The sequence below is a fragment of the Chiloscyllium plagiosum genome, unplaced genomic scaffold (assembly GCF_037043375.1).
Source record: "Chiloscyllium plagiosum isolate Xiang-an unplaced genomic scaffold, Cpla_swu_hap1 HiC_scaffold_1, whole genome shotgun sequence".
Lineage (NCBI taxonomy): Eukaryota > Metazoa > Chordata > Chondrichthyes > Orectolobiformes > Hemiscylliidae > Chiloscyllium > Chiloscyllium plagiosum.
Window position 1 is genome coordinate 167,372,373 of NW_028270139.1, and position 18,767 is coordinate 167,391,139.

The 18,767-nt window shown below is 44.6% G+C and overlaps 1 protein-coding gene across 1 annotated transcript; it reads left to right on the forward strand.

Annotated features, from left to right (window-relative positions):
• The first annotated feature begins 595 nt into the window (after positions 1-595).
• Positions 596-14,120, forward strand: LOC148152258 (WD repeat domain 54-like). The gene is made up of 4 exons (XM_087992115.1): positions 596-724; positions 2,425-2,587; positions 3,542-3,616; positions 12,795-14,120. Exons 1-4 carry the CDS (start codon positions 702-704, stop codon positions 12,924-12,926), a joined length of 393 nt encoding a protein of 130 aa, XP_087848241.1. The 5' UTR covers positions 596-701; the 3' UTR covers positions 12,927-14,120.
• Positions 14,121-18,767: the final 4,647 nt, after the last annotated feature.

Genomic DNA, 18,767 nt, shown 5'->3' on the forward strand with positions numbered 1-18,767 from the left:
GATTATTCTCACTGCCCCAAGAAAAACACCAAATTGTATATGATTCACAAAGTGTTCCAACAACAAGACCTTTTGAAACTGCAGCCACTTTGCACAGCCTCCTTGGTTTATAGCTGCGCCTTCCTTTGTGACATAAAAGAAATTTTAAACATGTGGTCTTTACTATAATATGATTTTGTGTATGTATGTTGCATGTTATTTTCTGGGAAGTGAAGCCATTGCTGAAGGTGTTTGAGAGGTGACACTGAATTGGATCTGAAAGTGAGGACTGCAGATGCTGAAGATCAGAATCGAAAAGTGTGGTGCTGGAAAAGCACAGCAGCAGGTCAGGCAGCATCTGAGGAGTAGGAGAGTCAACGTTTCGGGCAATGAAGGGCTTATGCCCGAAATGTCGACTCTACTGCTCCTTGGCTGCAGCCTGACCTGCTGTACTTTTCCAGCACCACACCTTTTGACTCTGAGTGTGCACTGTTTGAGAGGACTGGTGGGGCACTTTAAGCAAGGTTCACTGCACAGGGGTACTCCAAATACAATCCGAGTTTTTCTCATATCCTATTTTTTTCCCAAGTATCCAATAATAGAATGTTTTACTGGGATTGATTGATGCTGGTTTCATTCTATAGGAGTATGTTGCAGATCTGGTGACGGCAGATGACTCTGGGGTCCTGTGTATCTGGAAATCAGGGGAAGATTTTAAATTAATGCATAAGTTGGCAGCTTATGGGTAGGTGATGTCTTTGTCTTGTCTCACTCCAAGAAGTGTAATGGAGAATCACAAAGTTGATTAATAATCTGACTGGTTTTACTTATTGCCATGTGTATTTTGTTACAAAATACAGTGAAAAATGTTGTATATGTCACCACTCTCTGGTGTCATCTCAAAACATGGAAAAATAAACCAAAACATAGAATACAAAGGCACTGCTTTCCACTGCTTATTGTTAAGCACCCCAGCATGGGCCATGAGGCTGGTAGTGAGGCACAAGTCCCCTTTACCTCACTGTTGCAGCTGGAATGAATGTCGCCACTCTTTGGTGCTGTCAAGCCTCCACCAGTTTGGTTTGAAGAGAATTTGAAACCGAAAAGCCAATGAAACAGCTCCCAACCAGATTCATTCCTCCCATCGACCAACCAGGTTGTGCCCTCTGCCTGTGGCCACCTATTCCTCCTGCCTGATCCACCCCCACTTTATCTGCAGCTCCCCTTCCACCCAACCCCAGTCCTGAAGAAGTGTTATATCCAAAACATTGACTTCTCCACCTCCTGATGTTGCCTGGCTTCCTGTGATCTTCCAGCCTTCTGCTTGTCCACCAGTTTACTTACCACTATGCATCCTTGCTGGACCTCACTAATGCAGATGCCACCATTGCTGCTGGGTACTGCACCAGCCCAAACCCGATTCCGCCATCACCAGTCCACTTCAAGCATACCTTGCCAATGCAGCAGCTGCTGATGCTGGTGGGTGTTCTACTGGGCACCAAAGCTGCCTCTGCTTCCATGAATTTGCTTTGGACGCAAACAGTGCCGGGAGCCCAAACTCACCTCTGACACAACAGCCATGAGTTGGTGCTACAACCGCTTCGTTGATGCAGAATGCAGCTCCACTACAGCTATGAGTTCGCACTGGGCCCCTGGATCTGAACTTTCCAGAGTTGACACATTTGATGCGGCACAGTGGCTTGGTGGTTAGCACTGCAGCCTCACAACACCAGGGACCTGGGTTCAATTCCAGCCTGGGGTGACTGTCTGTGTGGAGTTTGGATATTCGACCCATGTCTGCATGGGTTTTCTCCAGATGCTGCAGTTTCCTCCCACAGTCCAAAGATTTGCAGGTTAGCTAAGTTGCCCATATCATCACTGGGCTGTAAAGGTAGGTGGGGCTAACCATGGGAAATGCAGGGTTGCAGCGATAAGATAGTGGTGTGAGTGTGGGTGGGATGCTCTTCAGAGAATCGGTACAGACTTGTTGGGCCGAAAGGCCTGTTTTCCACACTGTAGGATTTCTAATTTCTAACTTTAGGAGTGCTCAGTATTTCAAATACTGGACCAGCTACCCGGAGTTAAAATCCCATCGTCCTGGCCTGCATGTACCTTTATTCCACCACACTGCACTTTTCTTTGATGAACGAGAAAGTCAATGGGTATCAGGCATAGATAGGAAAGGGGATTTAAGATCACACTAACATCAGCTTATTGAGTGGTAGAGCAAGCTCAAGGAGCTGAATGACCTGTTCCAAAGTTGTATGTTTCTATTTTGAAAAAGCTTTTTTTAAATCACTTGTGAGGTGTGGGTCCTGGCTCAACCAGCATTCATTGCTCAGCCTTAATTGCCAGGAAGGTAGTTAAGAATCAATCACATTGCAGTAGATTGAGACTCACTACTGAACCATCAGTGCTAACTAGCCAATTATTGCCTGTTTCCAGAGGCACTTGCTCATCTGTGAAGATGTGGAGTGGGATCATTGCAGCAGGATATGGGAGTGGCCAGATCCTGGTTTATGATGCAGCGACTGGTACAGTGCATGTGGAGGTGAATGCTCACGCACGCTGGATCTGCGCTCTCGACCTCGCATCTGAAAGTGGCAAGGTATCCACAAGCTTCTTTGGAGCTCTGCTGTCCTGCATGACACTGACAGGCTGTGTACTTTCTCTCCCTGCTATGTTGCTCCATGAAGGAGTTGGATTGTTTGCATCACAAAATATGAACTTGCAGACATACTAATTAGGAGTTGACCACTCAACCTTTTGACCCTGCTCTGCAGTTCAATTGGATTAATGCGAATTATTGCACCATTCTCGATAACCTATTACTCCGTTGCCTATCAAGAATTTATCTACCTCTGCCTTAGTGATGCAGACTCTGCTTGTATCATCCTTTGTGAAAGAAGTTCCAAAGATGCTCAACCCTCTATCAACAGTTCTGCTTATCTCTGTTTTAAATGAATGACCATTTACATTTAAATAGTAATTCCCTATTTCTAGATTTCCCCATATGAAGACATCTCCTTTTCACATCCACCCTTTCAAGGCTCCTCAGAATCTTACATTTTTCAATCAAGGTCCGTCCTATATTTCTCAACTCCAGTGGATATGAGCCTACCTCGAACAACCTTTCCTCATAAGGCAACTTACCCATTCCTGGAGTTGGTCTAGTAAATCTTCTCCAAACTCCTTCCAATGCTGTTGCATCCTTTCTTCAATAAGGAGACTAGTGTTGTCTATGGAATTCCAGATGCAGTTTCACCAGTCCCCTCTATATTTTGTATTCAGTTCATACTTTTGTATTCAATTGGAGTTGTAGTGTCATTTAGCATGGAATTAGACCTCTCTGTCCAATTCGTCTGTGCCGACCAGATATTCTTAAGTAATCTTCCCTGTTTTAAACCTAAGTTCTAAAAAAAATCTGATCCTTTTCATCACACTATTTTACACATTCTGAAATATCATCTTAAATGTCTGCTACTGCATCTTTATTGATATAATCTACAACATAATTTGTGAGATCCCTTTACCATGTGGTAACATCTCAATTTCCAAACAGCTGCTGTCGGGAGCTGAGGATTCTTTTCTCAGGATTTGGAGGATTTATCGGAACTCTGAGTCCAACACCATTGAGGTAAGTAGGGCTTAATGTCCACAAGTGCATCATTAAACAAAATTAAACAATAGATTTATCCAGGTTTAAAATTAGTGTACATGCAGAAGCTCCTCGCCAGCTCACAAACACTGTATTGCAAACGGTCCAACCAGTTTTATCCAACTCGATTAGTTTTCAGGGAAGATCGCTGTCTTCTCCAACTGATATAACGTGTAAAGCACCCCGGACTGTATTTGAGTTCCTTGATCTTCTTGTGACAGGACCACTGGTAGTAGCCTCAGGCTCTTGCCAATATTTGTCCACTCTCCCCTTCCCTCCCCAGCTTATTGATTAGGTCTGTCCATCTGTTCCTTGGGCCTCCTCACTACCGAGACATTTTCAGCACCAATCAGCTTTATGAGAAAATAATATTGAGAATGTGGTTAGTGCTGGAGCGAAGTAAGTAGAAAGAGGAGGAGGAAGTGTGGTTCCCACTTCACTCAGAGAAAGAAGTTGTGGGTGAACCATCAATCTAGCAGTTCTGTCCTTTCAACGCATGGTTTTTCCCTGTGACAACTGGTAACAGCCTCGTGCACCTGCCAAAAAGCCACGGTGGTATTTTTGATGGTCATTGTAATCTAGAAATTGAGGTAATCTGTGGGAAACCTGGATTCACGTAACACCACAGCAACTCCTGACCTCATTCGAGCTTTGGTTCAAACATAGACAAAACTGCTTAACATCAAGGCTGCATTTGACCGGGTGTGGCATCTAGGAGCCTGTGCAAAACTGGAATCAGTGGGAGTTGGTGGGGGAAACTCTCCGCACCAACAACACTCCAGAAACTTGACACCATCTTGGACAAAGCAGCCCAATTAATTGTCTCCTCATCCACAAAGACTCAGTCCGTCCTCGATATTGTTTTATTGTCAATGTCAATATCATTTTATTGTCACATGTACTCCATTGCAGGAGGACAGGGGAAAGCTTTTCCAATGTCTGCTGCCTTATGATGACATCTTAGATACAAGTAACTAAGTACAATTCTTGGATACAGCAGAGGGTTAAAAGTAGTTACATTACTTACAGAGTTGACAAAGAAATTGAAAATAGGACATCATTAAAGGGTTGGCATTACAGTAAGATTGGAAATTCGAAATAGACATTACAGTTTAACAGCTTAGCACAGGGCTTCTGCATGTGGTCTGACCACCCACATCAGATCCCAGTCCAACGGCCATTCCTGCTTCCCTCCAAGCCCAAGTCTGCTCCGTATCGGCACTCAGCTGCTCCAAGGTAAGTGCAGGACTGTCTCCTCCTGGGCCTGCTGCCTGCTCCTCCAGGGATGCCCACTAGCAGCAGTGTGTACTATCTACACCATGTTAAGAAGACCAAAAATTAAGAATGGGCGATGACCTGGCACCAGAAACGACAATAACAAACAGCCCTGACAACCATGCAAAATTTTCCTTGCTGACATCTGGGAGCCAGCACAAATACTGAGAAAGCTGTCTCACAGATGCAGCCTGACATAGTCATAACCGTGGAATTATATCTCGCAGTCCATGTTCAAAGCATCGCCACCACCTCCCTGGCACTGTTTTATGTTCACTTGTGAGTTGTAGCTTTCCTTAGTTTCCCTTGAGAAGGTGGGAGTGAACTGCCATCTTGAACCGCTTTAGTCCATGTGCTGTAGGTAGATCCACATTGCCCTTAGGGAGGGAAATCCAGGATTTTGACCCCAGCGACACTGAAAGAACTATGATATATTTCCAAGTCAGTCAGGAGGGGCTTGGAGGGGATCTTGAGTGACATTCTAATATATCTGCTGGCTTTGTCCTCCTGAGTGGAAGTTGGTTTTAGGTTTGGAAGGTGCTGTCAAGAGTCTTTGGCAAATTTCCACAGTGCATCTTGTAGATAGTCCACACTGCTGCTACTGAGCATCAATGATGGAGGGAGTGGATGTTTGTGGATTTGGTGCCAGTCAAGCGGGCTGCTTTGTCCTGAATGGTGTGAAGGTTCTTGAGCTGGGGTCTTTGGAGCAGAACCCATCCAGGCAAGTGGGGAGTATTCCTGACTTATGCCTAGTATGTTCTGTTCCACCAACAAGACAGAACCAGCAGAGATAGCAGCATAATAACTTACAGTCAGGAGGGAGTTGCCATGAGAATCATCTCATTTCATCAGGTCAAACATGGACAAAGGAATCTGCTGCTCACTTCCCCCTCCCAAAAAACCTCAGCAAATGACTCTGTTCCTTCATTTTGAATTTCACTTGGAGGAAGTGCTGACAAGGGTGCAGAATATACACTGGGTGGGAGATTTCAATGTCCTTCATCAAGTGTTGTTTGGCAACATCATCTCTGACCAAACTGGTTGAGTCCTAAAGGGCATTGCTGCTAGACCTGGTCTGCAGCAGGTGGTGAGGGAAAAACATACCTGACCTTATCCTTTCCATTAAGGAGTTATTGAGGGCCATGAGCATTGGTTAAATAGTACGCACATCTAATCTGCAAAGACAGATATTCAGTTCTGGTTTGAGGAAGAGTGGAAGACAGCATGTCCGAGGAATATCTGACCTACGTAATGATGAGGTCAGTCTGACGCTACATCACAGGACTACATGTGTGCTAAACAACAAAAACAGAAAGCAATAGAGCTAAGCACTCTCATAACCATGGGATCTGAGTTCCTGCCACATCCAGTCATAAACTACTCACTGGAGGAAGCTCCATAACATCCTCATTCGCAATGGTAAAGTGCACAATGCATCAGTGCAAAAGATCAATTTAAAGCATTTGCAAGAATGTCAGCCAAACATGCTGGGTGGATGATCCATCTCTGCCTTCGCCAGTGGTCTCCAGCAGCATATGTACTAGTCTTCAGCCAATTTTATTCACTCTATGTGATATCCATGAAACAATTGAAAGCACTGAATACTACTAAGGCTAGCCTTGAGATCAAGATTTCATTTTACCAATTGTGGCATTAAAGTAGTCCTGACCAAATGAGTTTTGAATGGAATCAAGGGAACTCTGTCTGCTAATTGGAGTCATACCCAAGGGGTGGTACAGTGGCTCAGTGGTTAACACTGCTGCCTCACAGCACCAGGGATCCGGGTTCAATTCCCACTTTGGGCAACAGTCTATGTGGAGTTCGTACATCTTCCCCGTGTCTGCTTGGGTGTGCTCCGATGTCCTCCCACATTCCAAAGATGTGCAGGTTAGGTGAATTGGCCATGCTAAATTGCCCATAGTGTTAGCATTAGTCAGGGGTAAATGTAGCGGAATGGGTCTGGGTGGGTTGCTCTTCAGAGGTTCGGTGTGGATTTGTTGGGCCGAAGGGCCTGTTTCCACACTGTAGGGAATTTAATCTAATCAAGCACAAAGGAAGATGATTATGATTTTTGGAGATCATCCAGCTAATTTCCATCTTTGTGGGAGGTCCTTGGGTCATATTATAGATCCAACCATCTTCAGCCGCTTCATCAATGATCTTCCCTCCATCATAAGGTCACAAGAAGGTTGTGCAATAATCAGTGAACAATGTTCAGTGTTATTTATAATTCCTCAGATACAGAAGCAGTCCATGTCCAAATACAGCAAGGCCTGAACAACATCCAAGCTTAGGCTGACTAGTGGAAAGTAATATTCACCACACAAGTACCAGGAAATGACCATCTCTAACAAACGAAAATGTAACTAATGCCCCTTGACATTTGGTGGCATTGCCATCACTGAATCTCCCACTGTCAACATCCCAGGGGTTGCCATTAACCAGAAACTGAACTGGTCTCACCATATAAACGCTGTGGATCACAGTAAATCAGATGCGAGGAATCATGGGCTTAGTGCAGAAAACTGGGACTAGTGTAGGTAGTCGTTTAATTTTGGTGGTAGAGAGTTGAGGAGCCAAAGGGTAGTTGTTTGATTCTATGAATCCTACAGTGAATAAGTCAAAAATGGCAAATAAAAACAGAAATTGCTTGAAAGTCTCAACAGGTATGGAAATAGCTGTGGAGAGCAAGCAGAGTTAACGTTTTGAGTCCAGTGACCCTCCTTCAGAACCCTTCTTCAGTGAAGAAGTTACCTCCAGCATCCTGAGACCTATTTCCATTTATAAGGCACAAGTCAGGTGCATGATGGAACACTGCTTGTTTGCCTGAATGTGTGCAGTTGCAACAAAACTGGAGAATCCTGACACTACTGAAGACAAAGCCTGATCTATTGGCAGCACATCCACAAATATTCAGTTCCTCCACGGCCAACATGCAATAGCAGCAGATGTGGTGCAGAAATTCACCAAGGCTCTTTAGACAGCAGCTTCCAACTTCATGGGGCAGTTACATTGAGGAAGGCAAGGACAGCAGATACATGAGAACACCACCATAAGTTCATCCCTTAGCCACTCACCATCCTGACTTGGAAGTATATCGCCATTTGTTCAGTGTCACTGGGTCAAAATCCTGAAACTCTCTCTTTAACTCCATACCTACAGCACATGGACTGCAGTGGTTTAAGAAGGCAGTTCACCACCACCTTTGCAAGGCCAATGAACGGGCAATGAATGCAATTCCAGCCAGTGACACCCAGAGTTCACAATAAAAATACTGTTGTTCCTTTTCACCTACACACTCTCCATCCACTTTTGTTGAATGTGCAAATTTTGATTGACATAGGAAGAATATATAGGATACATCAGGAGTGTAATTGATTGATGTGAGGTCTATATGTACTGACAGCAGCCTCAGCTGTACAGAGAGAGGAAATGGGACAATTCAAGCAGTTCTGGCAGAATCTGTGGAATGAGAAACAGAGTTACATTTCACATCCAACTGTTTTTCTTTGGAACTTTACAACTCCAGAGAAGCGCCATTGTGTTTGAAACTCAATTGCTTCTGTTTCCACAAGAGGCTGCCAGACCTCCTTCAACACTTTATATGCGAGATCTGCAGCATTGTATACAGAGGCCTGTATTGTGATTAGGGTGAGGCCTAGCTGTACATGGAAGCTGGTTTCTGATTGAGGTCTAAGCAAACAGAGAGAGAACTGTGTTGTGATTGATTTGTTGCGTAAATTAAAAAAAACCTGTTGGGCTGTGGATGAGATGAAGATTAGTTGCACAGAAAGAGTGAGAACGAAAGGGAGAAATCTGTGTTGTGTTTGGTGAGAGGAGAGGGATGTCTAGTCTGTGACTGAGGGCTAGCTGTAATACTGAGGCCTGGTCTGTAACACTGGGGCCTGGTCTCTTTACTTGAATGTCCCTAATGTCTCTGACTCTACTACCAGCGCTAGCAGTGCATTTCACACACCCACCATGCTCTACGTAAAGAACCTACCTCTGACATCTCCCCTTCCTCCGATCACCTTAAAATTATGATCCCTTTCTGCCCTGGGGAAAAGTCTCTGGCTATCTACTCTATCTATGCCTCTTATTACCTTGTACACCTCTATCAAGTCACCTCTCTTCCTCCTCCTGTCCAATGTGAAAAGCCCTAGCTCCCTCAACCTCTCCTCATAAGACAAGCCCTTCAAACCAGGCAGCAACCTGGTAAATCTCCTCTGTACCCTCTCTAAAGCATTTACATCCTTCCTATAATGAGGCGACCAGAACTGGACTATTCCAAGTGTGGTCTAACCAGGGTTTTATAGAGCTACAGCAGAACCTTGCATCTCTTAAACTCAATCTCCCTGTTAATGAAAGCTAAAACACCATATGCCTTCTTAATAACCCTATCAGCTTGGGTAGCGACTTTGAGGGATCTACGTATGTAGACCCCAAGATCCTCCTGTTCCTCCGCATTGCCAAGAATCCTGTTTTTAACCCTGTATTCAGCATTCAAATTCAACCTTCCAAAATGAATCACTTTGCATGTATCTAGGAAGACCGCCATCAGCCACTTCTCAGCCCAGCTCTGCATCCTGTCAGTGTTGTTGCAGCCTGCAACAGCTGTTGACACTGACCTTTGTGTCACTGGCAAATTTACAAACCCACCCTTCCACTTCTTCATTCAAGTCATTCATAAAAACTACAAAGAGCAGAAAACAGATCTTTGCGGGACACCCACTGGTCACTGACCTCCTGGCAGAAAACTTTCCATCTACTACCATTGGCTGTCTTCTTTCAGCCAGCCAATTTTGTATTCAGACAGCCAAATTTCCCAGTATCCAATACCTCCCAATTTTCTGAATGAGCCTACCGTAGGGAACTTTACCAAAAGCCTTGCTGAAATCCACTGCTCGACCTTCATCAACTTGTCTCATCACGTCTTCACAGAACTCAATAAGGCTTGTGAGGCAAGACCTGCCCCTCAAAAAGCCATGCTGACTATCTTTAATCAAATGATGTTTATCTAAATACTCGTAAATCTAATCTCTCAGAATCCTTTCTAGTACTTTGCTTACCACAGACATAGGACTGACTGGTTTGTAATACCCAGGGATTTCCCTATTCCCTTTCTTAAACTGAGGAACAACATTCGCCTCCCTCCAATCATCGGGTACTACTCATGTGGAGAGTGAGGAAGCAAAGCTCATCACCAGAGTTGCAGCAATGTCATTCCTCACTTCCCATAGTAGAGTCAGAGAGTCATAGAGATGTACAGCATAGAAACAGATCTTTCGGTCCAACCCATCCATGCCAACCGGATATCCCAACCCAATCTAGTCCCACCTGCCAGCACCCGGCCCATATCCCTCCAAATCCTTCCTATTCATATTCCCATCCAAATGTCTCTTAAATGTTGCAATTGTACCAGCCTCCACCACATCCTCTGGCAGCTCATTCCATACACGTACCACCCTCTGTGTGAAATAGTTACCCCTTAGGTCTCTTTTATATCTTTCCCCATTCACCCAAAACCTATACCCTCTCGTTCTTGACTCCCCAACCCCAGGGAAAAGACTGCCTATTTACCCTATCCATGCCCCTCATAATTTTGTAAACCTCTATAAGGTCACCCCTCAGCCTCCGACGCTCCAGGGAAAACAGCTCGAGCCTGTTCAACCTCTCCCTATAGCTCAAATCCTCCAACTCTGGCAACATCCTTGTAAATCTTTTCTGAACCCTTTCAAGTTTCACAACATCTTTCCAATAGGAAGGAGACCAGAATTGCATGCAATATTCCAACAGTGGCCTAACCAATGTCCTGTACTGCCGCAACATGACCTCCCAACTCCTGTACTCAACACTCTACCAATACAGGAAGGCATACCAAATACCTTCTTCACTATCCTATCTACCTGAAACTCCGCTTTCAGGGAGATATGAACCTGAACTCTAAGGTCTCTTTGTTCAGCAACACTCCCCAGGACCTTACCATTAGTAACCTTAAATATATCTGGTCTGGCCCTGGGGGACTTAGTTATCTTGATGCTTCCCAGACATTCCAGCACATCCACTTTCTTAATATCAATCTACTTCTTCCTTTTGATAAGAAGCTCCTTCTCCTTAACATTCATTCCATGTTTCAGTGGGAAAAAAAAATATAACACTCTCAAAAAGTGCTCCTTAAACAGCCTCCACATTTCTGTTCTGCCTTTCCTGAGAACAATTGTTCCCAATTTATATTCTACAGGTCCTGTCTAATAGCAGTATAAATTCCCCTCCCCCTTCCTATACTGTCTGTTCCTATCCCTCTCCATGGCTATGGTAAAGGTGAGGCAGTTGTGGTCACTGTCACTGAAATGCTTCCCGACCGAGAGATCTGACACCTGGCCTGGCTCGGCTTGTTGCCTAGCACCAAATCCAATATGACCTCTCCCTTAGGCGGCTTATCTAGATATTGAGTCAGGATTTCTTTCTGGACACACCTGACAAAATCGACTCCATCCAGACCATCTGCACTAAGGTGCTTCCAAACAATAGTTTGGAATTGGAAGGTGAAGTCACCAATAACGACAACTCTGTTATATCTGCACCTTTCCAAGATCTGTCCAAGCTGTTCTTCCCTCTCTCTGCTGTTATCGAGGAGGTTGTATAAGAAACACCCAATAAAGTGACTGCTCCTTTACTGTTACTGACTTCCACCTCAAAAACCTGCTTTTCTGCAGATGTGATTGTCTCTAATTAACAATGCCAGTCCCCCTCCTCTCTTACACTCCTCGCTGTTCGTTTTAAAATATATAAGCCTTGGAACATCCAGCAACCATTCCTGCCCCTGTGAAATCCATGTCTCCGTTATGGCCACAACATCGTAGTTCCAAGTACTGATACATGCTCTAAGTTCAGCACGCTTATTCCTGATACTTCTTGCATTGAAACAGACACACTTTCACCCATCCCTTTGCCCTCTCAACTGTGTATCTTTCCTGACGGACACTCAGCATTCTATTTCTGCAACACTGAGGCCTAAACTGTGACTGAGGGCCATCTATAATACTGAGGCCTAATCTGTGACTGAGGGCCATCAATAACACTGAGGCCTGGCCTGTGATTGAGGGCCATCTGTAACACTGAAGCCTGGTCTGTGACTGAGGGCCATCTGTAACACTGAGGCAAAAGTGAGGACTGCAGATACTAGAAATCAGAGTTTAGATTAGAGTGTTGCTAGAAACGTACAGCAGGTCAAGCAGCAGCCAAGAGGTGAAAAATCTACATTTCTGGCAAAGGCCCTTCATCAGGAATAAAGAAAGGGAACGGCCAGGGTGGAGAGAAAAATGGGATGGGGTGGGTTTAGTGTGAAGGTGGAAAAGAGAAGCCTAGTGAGGCCTGAGCTTCATCTGTAACACTGAGGCCTACTCTGTGACTGAGGGCCATCTGTAACACTGAGGCCTGGTCTGTGACTGAGGGCCATCTGTAACACTGAGGCCTACTCTGTGACTGAGGGCCATCTATAACACTGAGGCCTGGTCTGTGACTGAGGGCCATCTGTATCACTGAGGCCTAGTCTGTGACTGAGGGCCATCTGTAACACTGAGGCCTGGTCTGTGACTGAGGGCAATCTGTAACTCTGAGGCCTGGTCTGTGACTGAGGGCCATCTGTAACACTGAGGCCTGGTCTGTGACTGAGGGCCATCTGTAATACTGAGGCCTGATCTGTAACTGAGTGCCATCTGTAACAGAGGGGCCAACTGCATGCAGGCTAGATGTAACAAGGACCTAGCAAGCAGCAAGCTATGAGATTCATCGAGTATGAAGGCAAATTTCTGTTGCTGAGCAAGAAATGTTCTCTCCAGCTTGTGAGCCAAGAATATAACAGGATACTTTTCCTTGTCAGGTGGAACATGAGCACATGGAATGCGTAACTGATGTGCAGATATGTGGAGCCAAGTTCTGTGACCCTGAAGGAAACGCCTTTGCAGTGACAGGATATGACCTGTGTGAGATTATTCGTTATGTCCTGGTGTAATTGCAGATGGATGGGATCGTGCGAAAGACCACGAGCTGGGGACAATGCCTGGAAAGCACAGGCTTTCAGAACCTAGGCAATTTAACAGGGACTAACCATCACAATGTCACGTGATATGCCTCTCATATCTGCCTGTCCAAAAATGTGCAGGTTATTTGGATTGGCCATGCTAAATTGCCCTATACTATCCAGGGATGTACAGGCTAGGTGGATCAGCAATGGGAAAGATGTAAGGTAGGGTGGTGTGGGTCTGGCTGAGATGCTCTTTGGAAGATTGGTGTGGCCTCGATTGGCCAAAAGGCCTGCTTCCACACTGCAGGGATTCTGTGGTTTGATTCCCATAGGCATGGAGTTTTTAAACTACTGCAAAGAAATAATTTCTGTAATTTTCCCCCACTTGAGGCAGAAACTCATTGTGAATGATCACTGATCTTGTTACAAAATAGCTAAACTGGCTATGTCACAAAGTTAGTAATCTCACACAAGAAAGAGAACAGATAATTTTAAGTTGCACCACAGCAGTTTAGAATATTAATTAAAAGCTACTCTCACTATGTAACTTGAAAGAAATTATTTTCTGAATGTCTTTTGGAAAGGACACTTTTGTTCTCCTTCCTTTCTCTGGCTGATATATTCACTGTAAATCCACAACAATATTATTCTTAACTGCCTCTGAAATTATCTAAGGCCCAAACCATTTATCAACAGATCAAATTCTGGTCACTTCCATCTTGGCAACTGTGGAATGGAGGAGTAATCCCAGCCTTGTCAGTAGTGACACCCACATCTTGAGAGCTAATTAGGAAGCAAACGGGAAGGATCTGTTGAAAGTGCTCTGTAGTTGAATTGTAAACTGTTTGTTTTTCATATTCGGTTGTAGATATTTCGGTGTTTATTAAAGAAAACATTTGCTCTTCTAGATATGCATAACTCTGGGCAATCTTGTATTCAGACTGTTCAGCTGACAATGTGCATATATAAGTTATCTGCTTTTAATAAATGTGACCAATCCTGCCATAAGCATTACCAATCGTATGGATTTTCCAGCTTGTTTTAAAATGTTAAGTTTGTGCTGTGTACTGCACCAGTGGGAGGGTTTATTTATGTCCATCTCGGACACACCCTCTCATTGTAGGGCTTGAAGCAACTGTTTCTGAAAACTATAGTCAAATAAAATTAGTCATTGAGTCATAACTTCAAAATCTCTTTATTTCTCAGCTTGACGTAAACTTGCATTTTAAAACGAGTGAACTTTCCATTCTTCCTACTAACATGTAATATGACACATCAATCTGTATTGAACTCTATTTGGCAATTATTTGTCCATTCTGCAAATGTGTTAAAGTTCTGTAATCTGTTGCAGACCTTCACAGTATCCTAGACCCCTCTCATGCACAATTTATCATCTTCAGATTTTGAAATTGTGTGTTTAATTCCAAAGTCCAAGCTGTTAATATAAATTGTGAACATCAGTGGTCCAGAACTGATCCTCCTGGAAGACCATCACTTCTCCTCCTACCACGTTAATAAGTACTATTGATTCCCATTCACTACTTTCTGTATTGAAGGCAATTCACGATCCATTCTGCCACTTGTCCTGTGACTCCATCTTTATTGACCTTATTAATTGATGTGTTGGGGGGTTCTTTATTTGAAGTTGTTTGTAAATTCAAATTAATCACATTGACTGCATTACCATTGTCTGCTTTTTCTGTTACCGTAATGCTTATTCATTATTATATTTCTTATTTCTCGGTGTTCTACTATTCTCTCCTTTAGTAGGAGTTGCATTAATTACCTATCACTGGCAGGCAGATATACCAGAAGCAATGGCTCCATGCTATACAGTCAAGAGAGAGTGGCTTTGGGAGTCCTCAACATTGCCTGCATTATCCAATGAAGTCTCTTGGTTTCACGCTAAATACGGGTCAGAGAGTTTCTGCCTAATTATCACCTACTGCCATTTCCATTACCATCTATGTTATTTGCAAGAATGCTGAGGTTGGAAAAGGCACTAAATACAGTGTAGATTTAGGGCTTGAAGTTCATCGCTAAAAGTAAATAGAATGAATATTGACTGTGCTAGCCAAGTCCTGAATGATGGATCTTTGTCAAACTAGCAGTGAGAGAACCAAGTCGATGGAAAAATCCACTTTTTCAAATTCATCCATGGGATGTAGGATTCCTAATTTAAGCCAGTATTTATTGCCCATCCCTAACTGCCCTGGAACTGAGTGACTTTGAATCATAGAATCATACGGTACAGAAGAGGCTCCTTGGTCAAGTCTGCACGGCCAAATCTATGTCAGTCCCTGTTTCCAGCACCAGCACCAGCCCCTAGCCTTGAATGTTATGCCACTTCAAGCATTCATCTAGATACTTCTTCCAGATTGTGAGGTTATGCTGTTGGATTGCATGATGAGCCATGATAGTGATGAATGGCAGAGTAGGCTTGAAGGGCCGAATGGCCTCCTCCTGCTACTATCTTCTATGTTTCTGTGTAAGAGAAAATCTAACCATTGCTCCTTCATGTGTAATGGTATTACCACTGCTGAAGCTCTAGCCATCACATTCTTGTGGGGATTGCCACTGATTATACATACTGCAATTACAAGAGTGGATCGGGGAAATTGGGAATCTTGCAGTGAGTAACTTATGACTCCCCAGGGCTTATCCACCATCTACATGGCACAGTGAGGATTACTCTCATATACCTGGATGGTTGCAGCTTCAACAGTATTCAAGAAGCATATAGAATGGGCTGCCAAAGAAAGTGGTTGAGGCAGGTACAATAGCACCATTTAAAAACTCATTTAGATAGGAACATGGAAGGGAAGGATTTAGGGGGATATAGACTAAATGCAGGCAATTGAAACTAGCTGAGTGGGCACTATGGACAGCATGGACCAGTTCAGGCAGAACGGCCTGCTTCCATGCTGTATTACCTCTATGACTCCACATTTGACACCATCCAGGACAAAGCTTGTTTGGAATCCCATCTGACACCTTCAACACATACTCCCTCCACCTTGGCAGCAGTGTATACTATCTACAAGATGCACTGCAGTAACACACCAAGTCTTCGTAGACAGAACCTACCAAAGCTCTGACCACGATCTGAAGGACAAGGGCAGCATATAAATGGGAAAACTACCATCTTTAAGTTCCCCTGAAGTCACACACCATCTTGACTTAGAAATATATCACCATTCTGTTAGTGTCATTGAGTGGAAATATTTGAATTCCCACCCTAACACCGTTGTGGGTCTACCTACATTCACCACCCCCTTGTCAAGGGGCTGCCAGGAACTGGCAGTAAATGCTGGCCTAGCCACTGGATCTATCTTGTGAATGAATAACAAATGCAGGAATTTCATGCGGACCACGCATTAGAGCATGATTTAGATGTCTCGGGACTAAGCATACCAGTCACATCTATTTTAGTGTGCCTATGACAAAACTGTATAGCAGGTAAGTAAAAACAATGATGACAGCAGATGCTAGCAACCAGAGTCTAGACTAGAGAGGTGCTGGAAAAGCACAGCAGTTCAGGCAGCATCCAAGGAGCAGTAAAATCAACGTTTCGGGCAAAAGCCCTTCATCAGGAATACAGGCAGAGAGCCTGAAGGATGGAGAGATAAGTGAGAGAGGGTGGGGGGTGGGGGGTGGGGAGAAAGTAGCACAATAGGTGAGTGGGGGAGGGGATGAAGGTGATAGGGAGGAGGGTGGAGTGGATAGGTGGAAAAGGAGATAGGCAGGTAGGACAAGTCATGGGGACAGTGCTGAGCTGGAAGTTTGGAACTGAGGTGAGGTGGGAGAAGGGGAAATGAGGAAACTGTTGAAGTCCACATTGATACCCTGGGGTTGAAGTGTTCCGAGGCGGAAGATGAGGCGTTCTTCCTCTAGGCGTCGGGTGGTGAGGGAGCGGCGGTGAAGGAGGCCCAGGACCTCCATGTCCTCGGCAGAGTGGGAGGGGGAGTTAAAATGTTGGGCCAAGGGCGGTGTGGTTGATTGGTGCGGGTGACCCAGAGATGTTCCCTAAAGCGCTCTGGGAGGTGTCCAGTCTCCCCAGTGTAGAGGAGACCGCATCGGGAGCAACGGATACAATAAATGATATTAGTGGATGTGGAGGTAAAACTTTGATGGATGTGGAAGGCTCCTTTAGGGCCTTGGATGGAGGTGAGGGAGGAGGTGTGGGTGCAGGCTTTGCAATTCCTGCTGGGCCAGGATGGGAGGGTGGCTTGTAGGGGGGCGGGGACCTGACCAGGTAGTCACGGAGGGAACGGTCTTTGCGGAAGTCGGAACGGGGTGGGGAGGGAAATATACCCCTAGTGATGGGGTCCGTTTGGAGGTGGCGGAAATGTTAGCGAATGATTTGGTTTATGCGAAGGTTGGTAGGGTGGAAGGTGAGCACCAGGGGCGTTCTGTCCTTGTTACGTTTGGAGGGGTGGGGTCTGAGGGCAGAGGTGCGGGATGTGGACGAGATGCGTTGGAGGGCATCTTTAACCACGTGGGAAGGGAAATTGCGGTCTCTAAAGAAGGAGGCCATCTGGTGTGTTCTGTGGTGGAACTGGCCCTCCTGGGAGCAGATCTGGCGGAGGAATTGGGAATACTGTATAGCATATGTGTTGATGTACATGATGGATAAAGTCATTGTGTTCTATATTAACCAACCCCACTGTTCAGCTTCTCTTGTTACTGTTCTTTTTGGGGAGGTTGATGGAATTGTATCATCTCTAAAGTGCAGCAGAACATCATCTTTGAAATTTCATTTCAAACCTCCTTTATTACCTTGGTTGTAAGTCCTGGAGTGACTTCATGTAAGCTTCTTAGTCTTTGGAAGATGGAATTTAATTTAGATAGATATGAGATGCTGCATTTTGGAAAGACCAATCAGGGCAAGCTTTAAATACTTAATGATAAGGTCCTGGGGAATGTTGCTGAACAAAGGGACCTTGCAATGCAGGTTCATAGTTTCTGAAAAGTGGAGTCTGAGGTAAACAGGACAATGAAGAAGGCATTTGGTACACTTGCCTTTATTGGTGAGAGCATTGAGTACAGGAGTTGGGAGGTCATATTGTGGCTGTACAGGACATTGGTTAGGCTACTGTTGGAATGCTGTACGCAATTCTGGTCTCTCTGATATAGGGAGGATGTTGTAAGGATTCAGAAAAGGTTTACAAGGATGTTGCCAGGGATGGAGGGTTTGAGCATGAGGGAGAGGCTGGGGCTGTTTTCCCTGGAGTGTTGGAGGCTGAGGGGTGACTTTATAGAGGCTTATAAAATCATGAGGGACATGTATAGGATGAATAGACAAGGTCTTTTCCCCAGGATGGGGAGTCCAAAACTAGAGGGGATAGGTTTAAGGAGAGAGGGGAAAGATTTAAAAGGGACCTGTGGAGTGAGGTTTTCATGCAGAGGGTATGCATGTATAAAACAAGCTTCCAGAGGAAGTGGTGGAGGCTGGTACAGTTACAATATTTAAAAGGCATCTGGATGGGTACGTAAATAGAGTCAGAGACATGGATTTAGAGGGACATCAATCAAATGCTGGCTAATGGGACTAGATTTATTTAGGATATCTGGTCAGCATGAACAAGTTGGACTGAAGGGTCTGTTTCTGTACTATACAGCTCCGTGACCCCTGTTGTGAGAGTAGTTTCTGGGATGAGACACACTTCAATGACAAGGATTGATTGGGACTGATTTTCTTGGAGAAGAGAAGGCTGAGAGGAACTTTGATTGATGCTTTCAAAATCACTAAGGGTCTGGACAGAGTGGACAGGGAAGAACCTTTTCCACTTTTAAACACATCAAGAACCATGGAGCATGGCTTCAAAG

Bases quoted from the DNA above. Each gene is read 5' to 3' on its own strand.
- LOC148152258 (XM_087992115.1), top strand. From the start codon at position 702: ATGCATAAGTTGGCAGCTTATGG. The intron at 725-2,424 runs GTAGGTGATGTC...GCCTGTTTCCAG, and splicing joins CATAAGTTGGCAGCTTATGG to AGGCACTTGCTCATCTGTGA. The intron at 3,617-12,794 runs GTAAGTAGGGCT...TTTCCTTGTCAG, and splicing joins CTGAGTCCAACACCATTGAG to GTGGAACATGAGCACATGGA.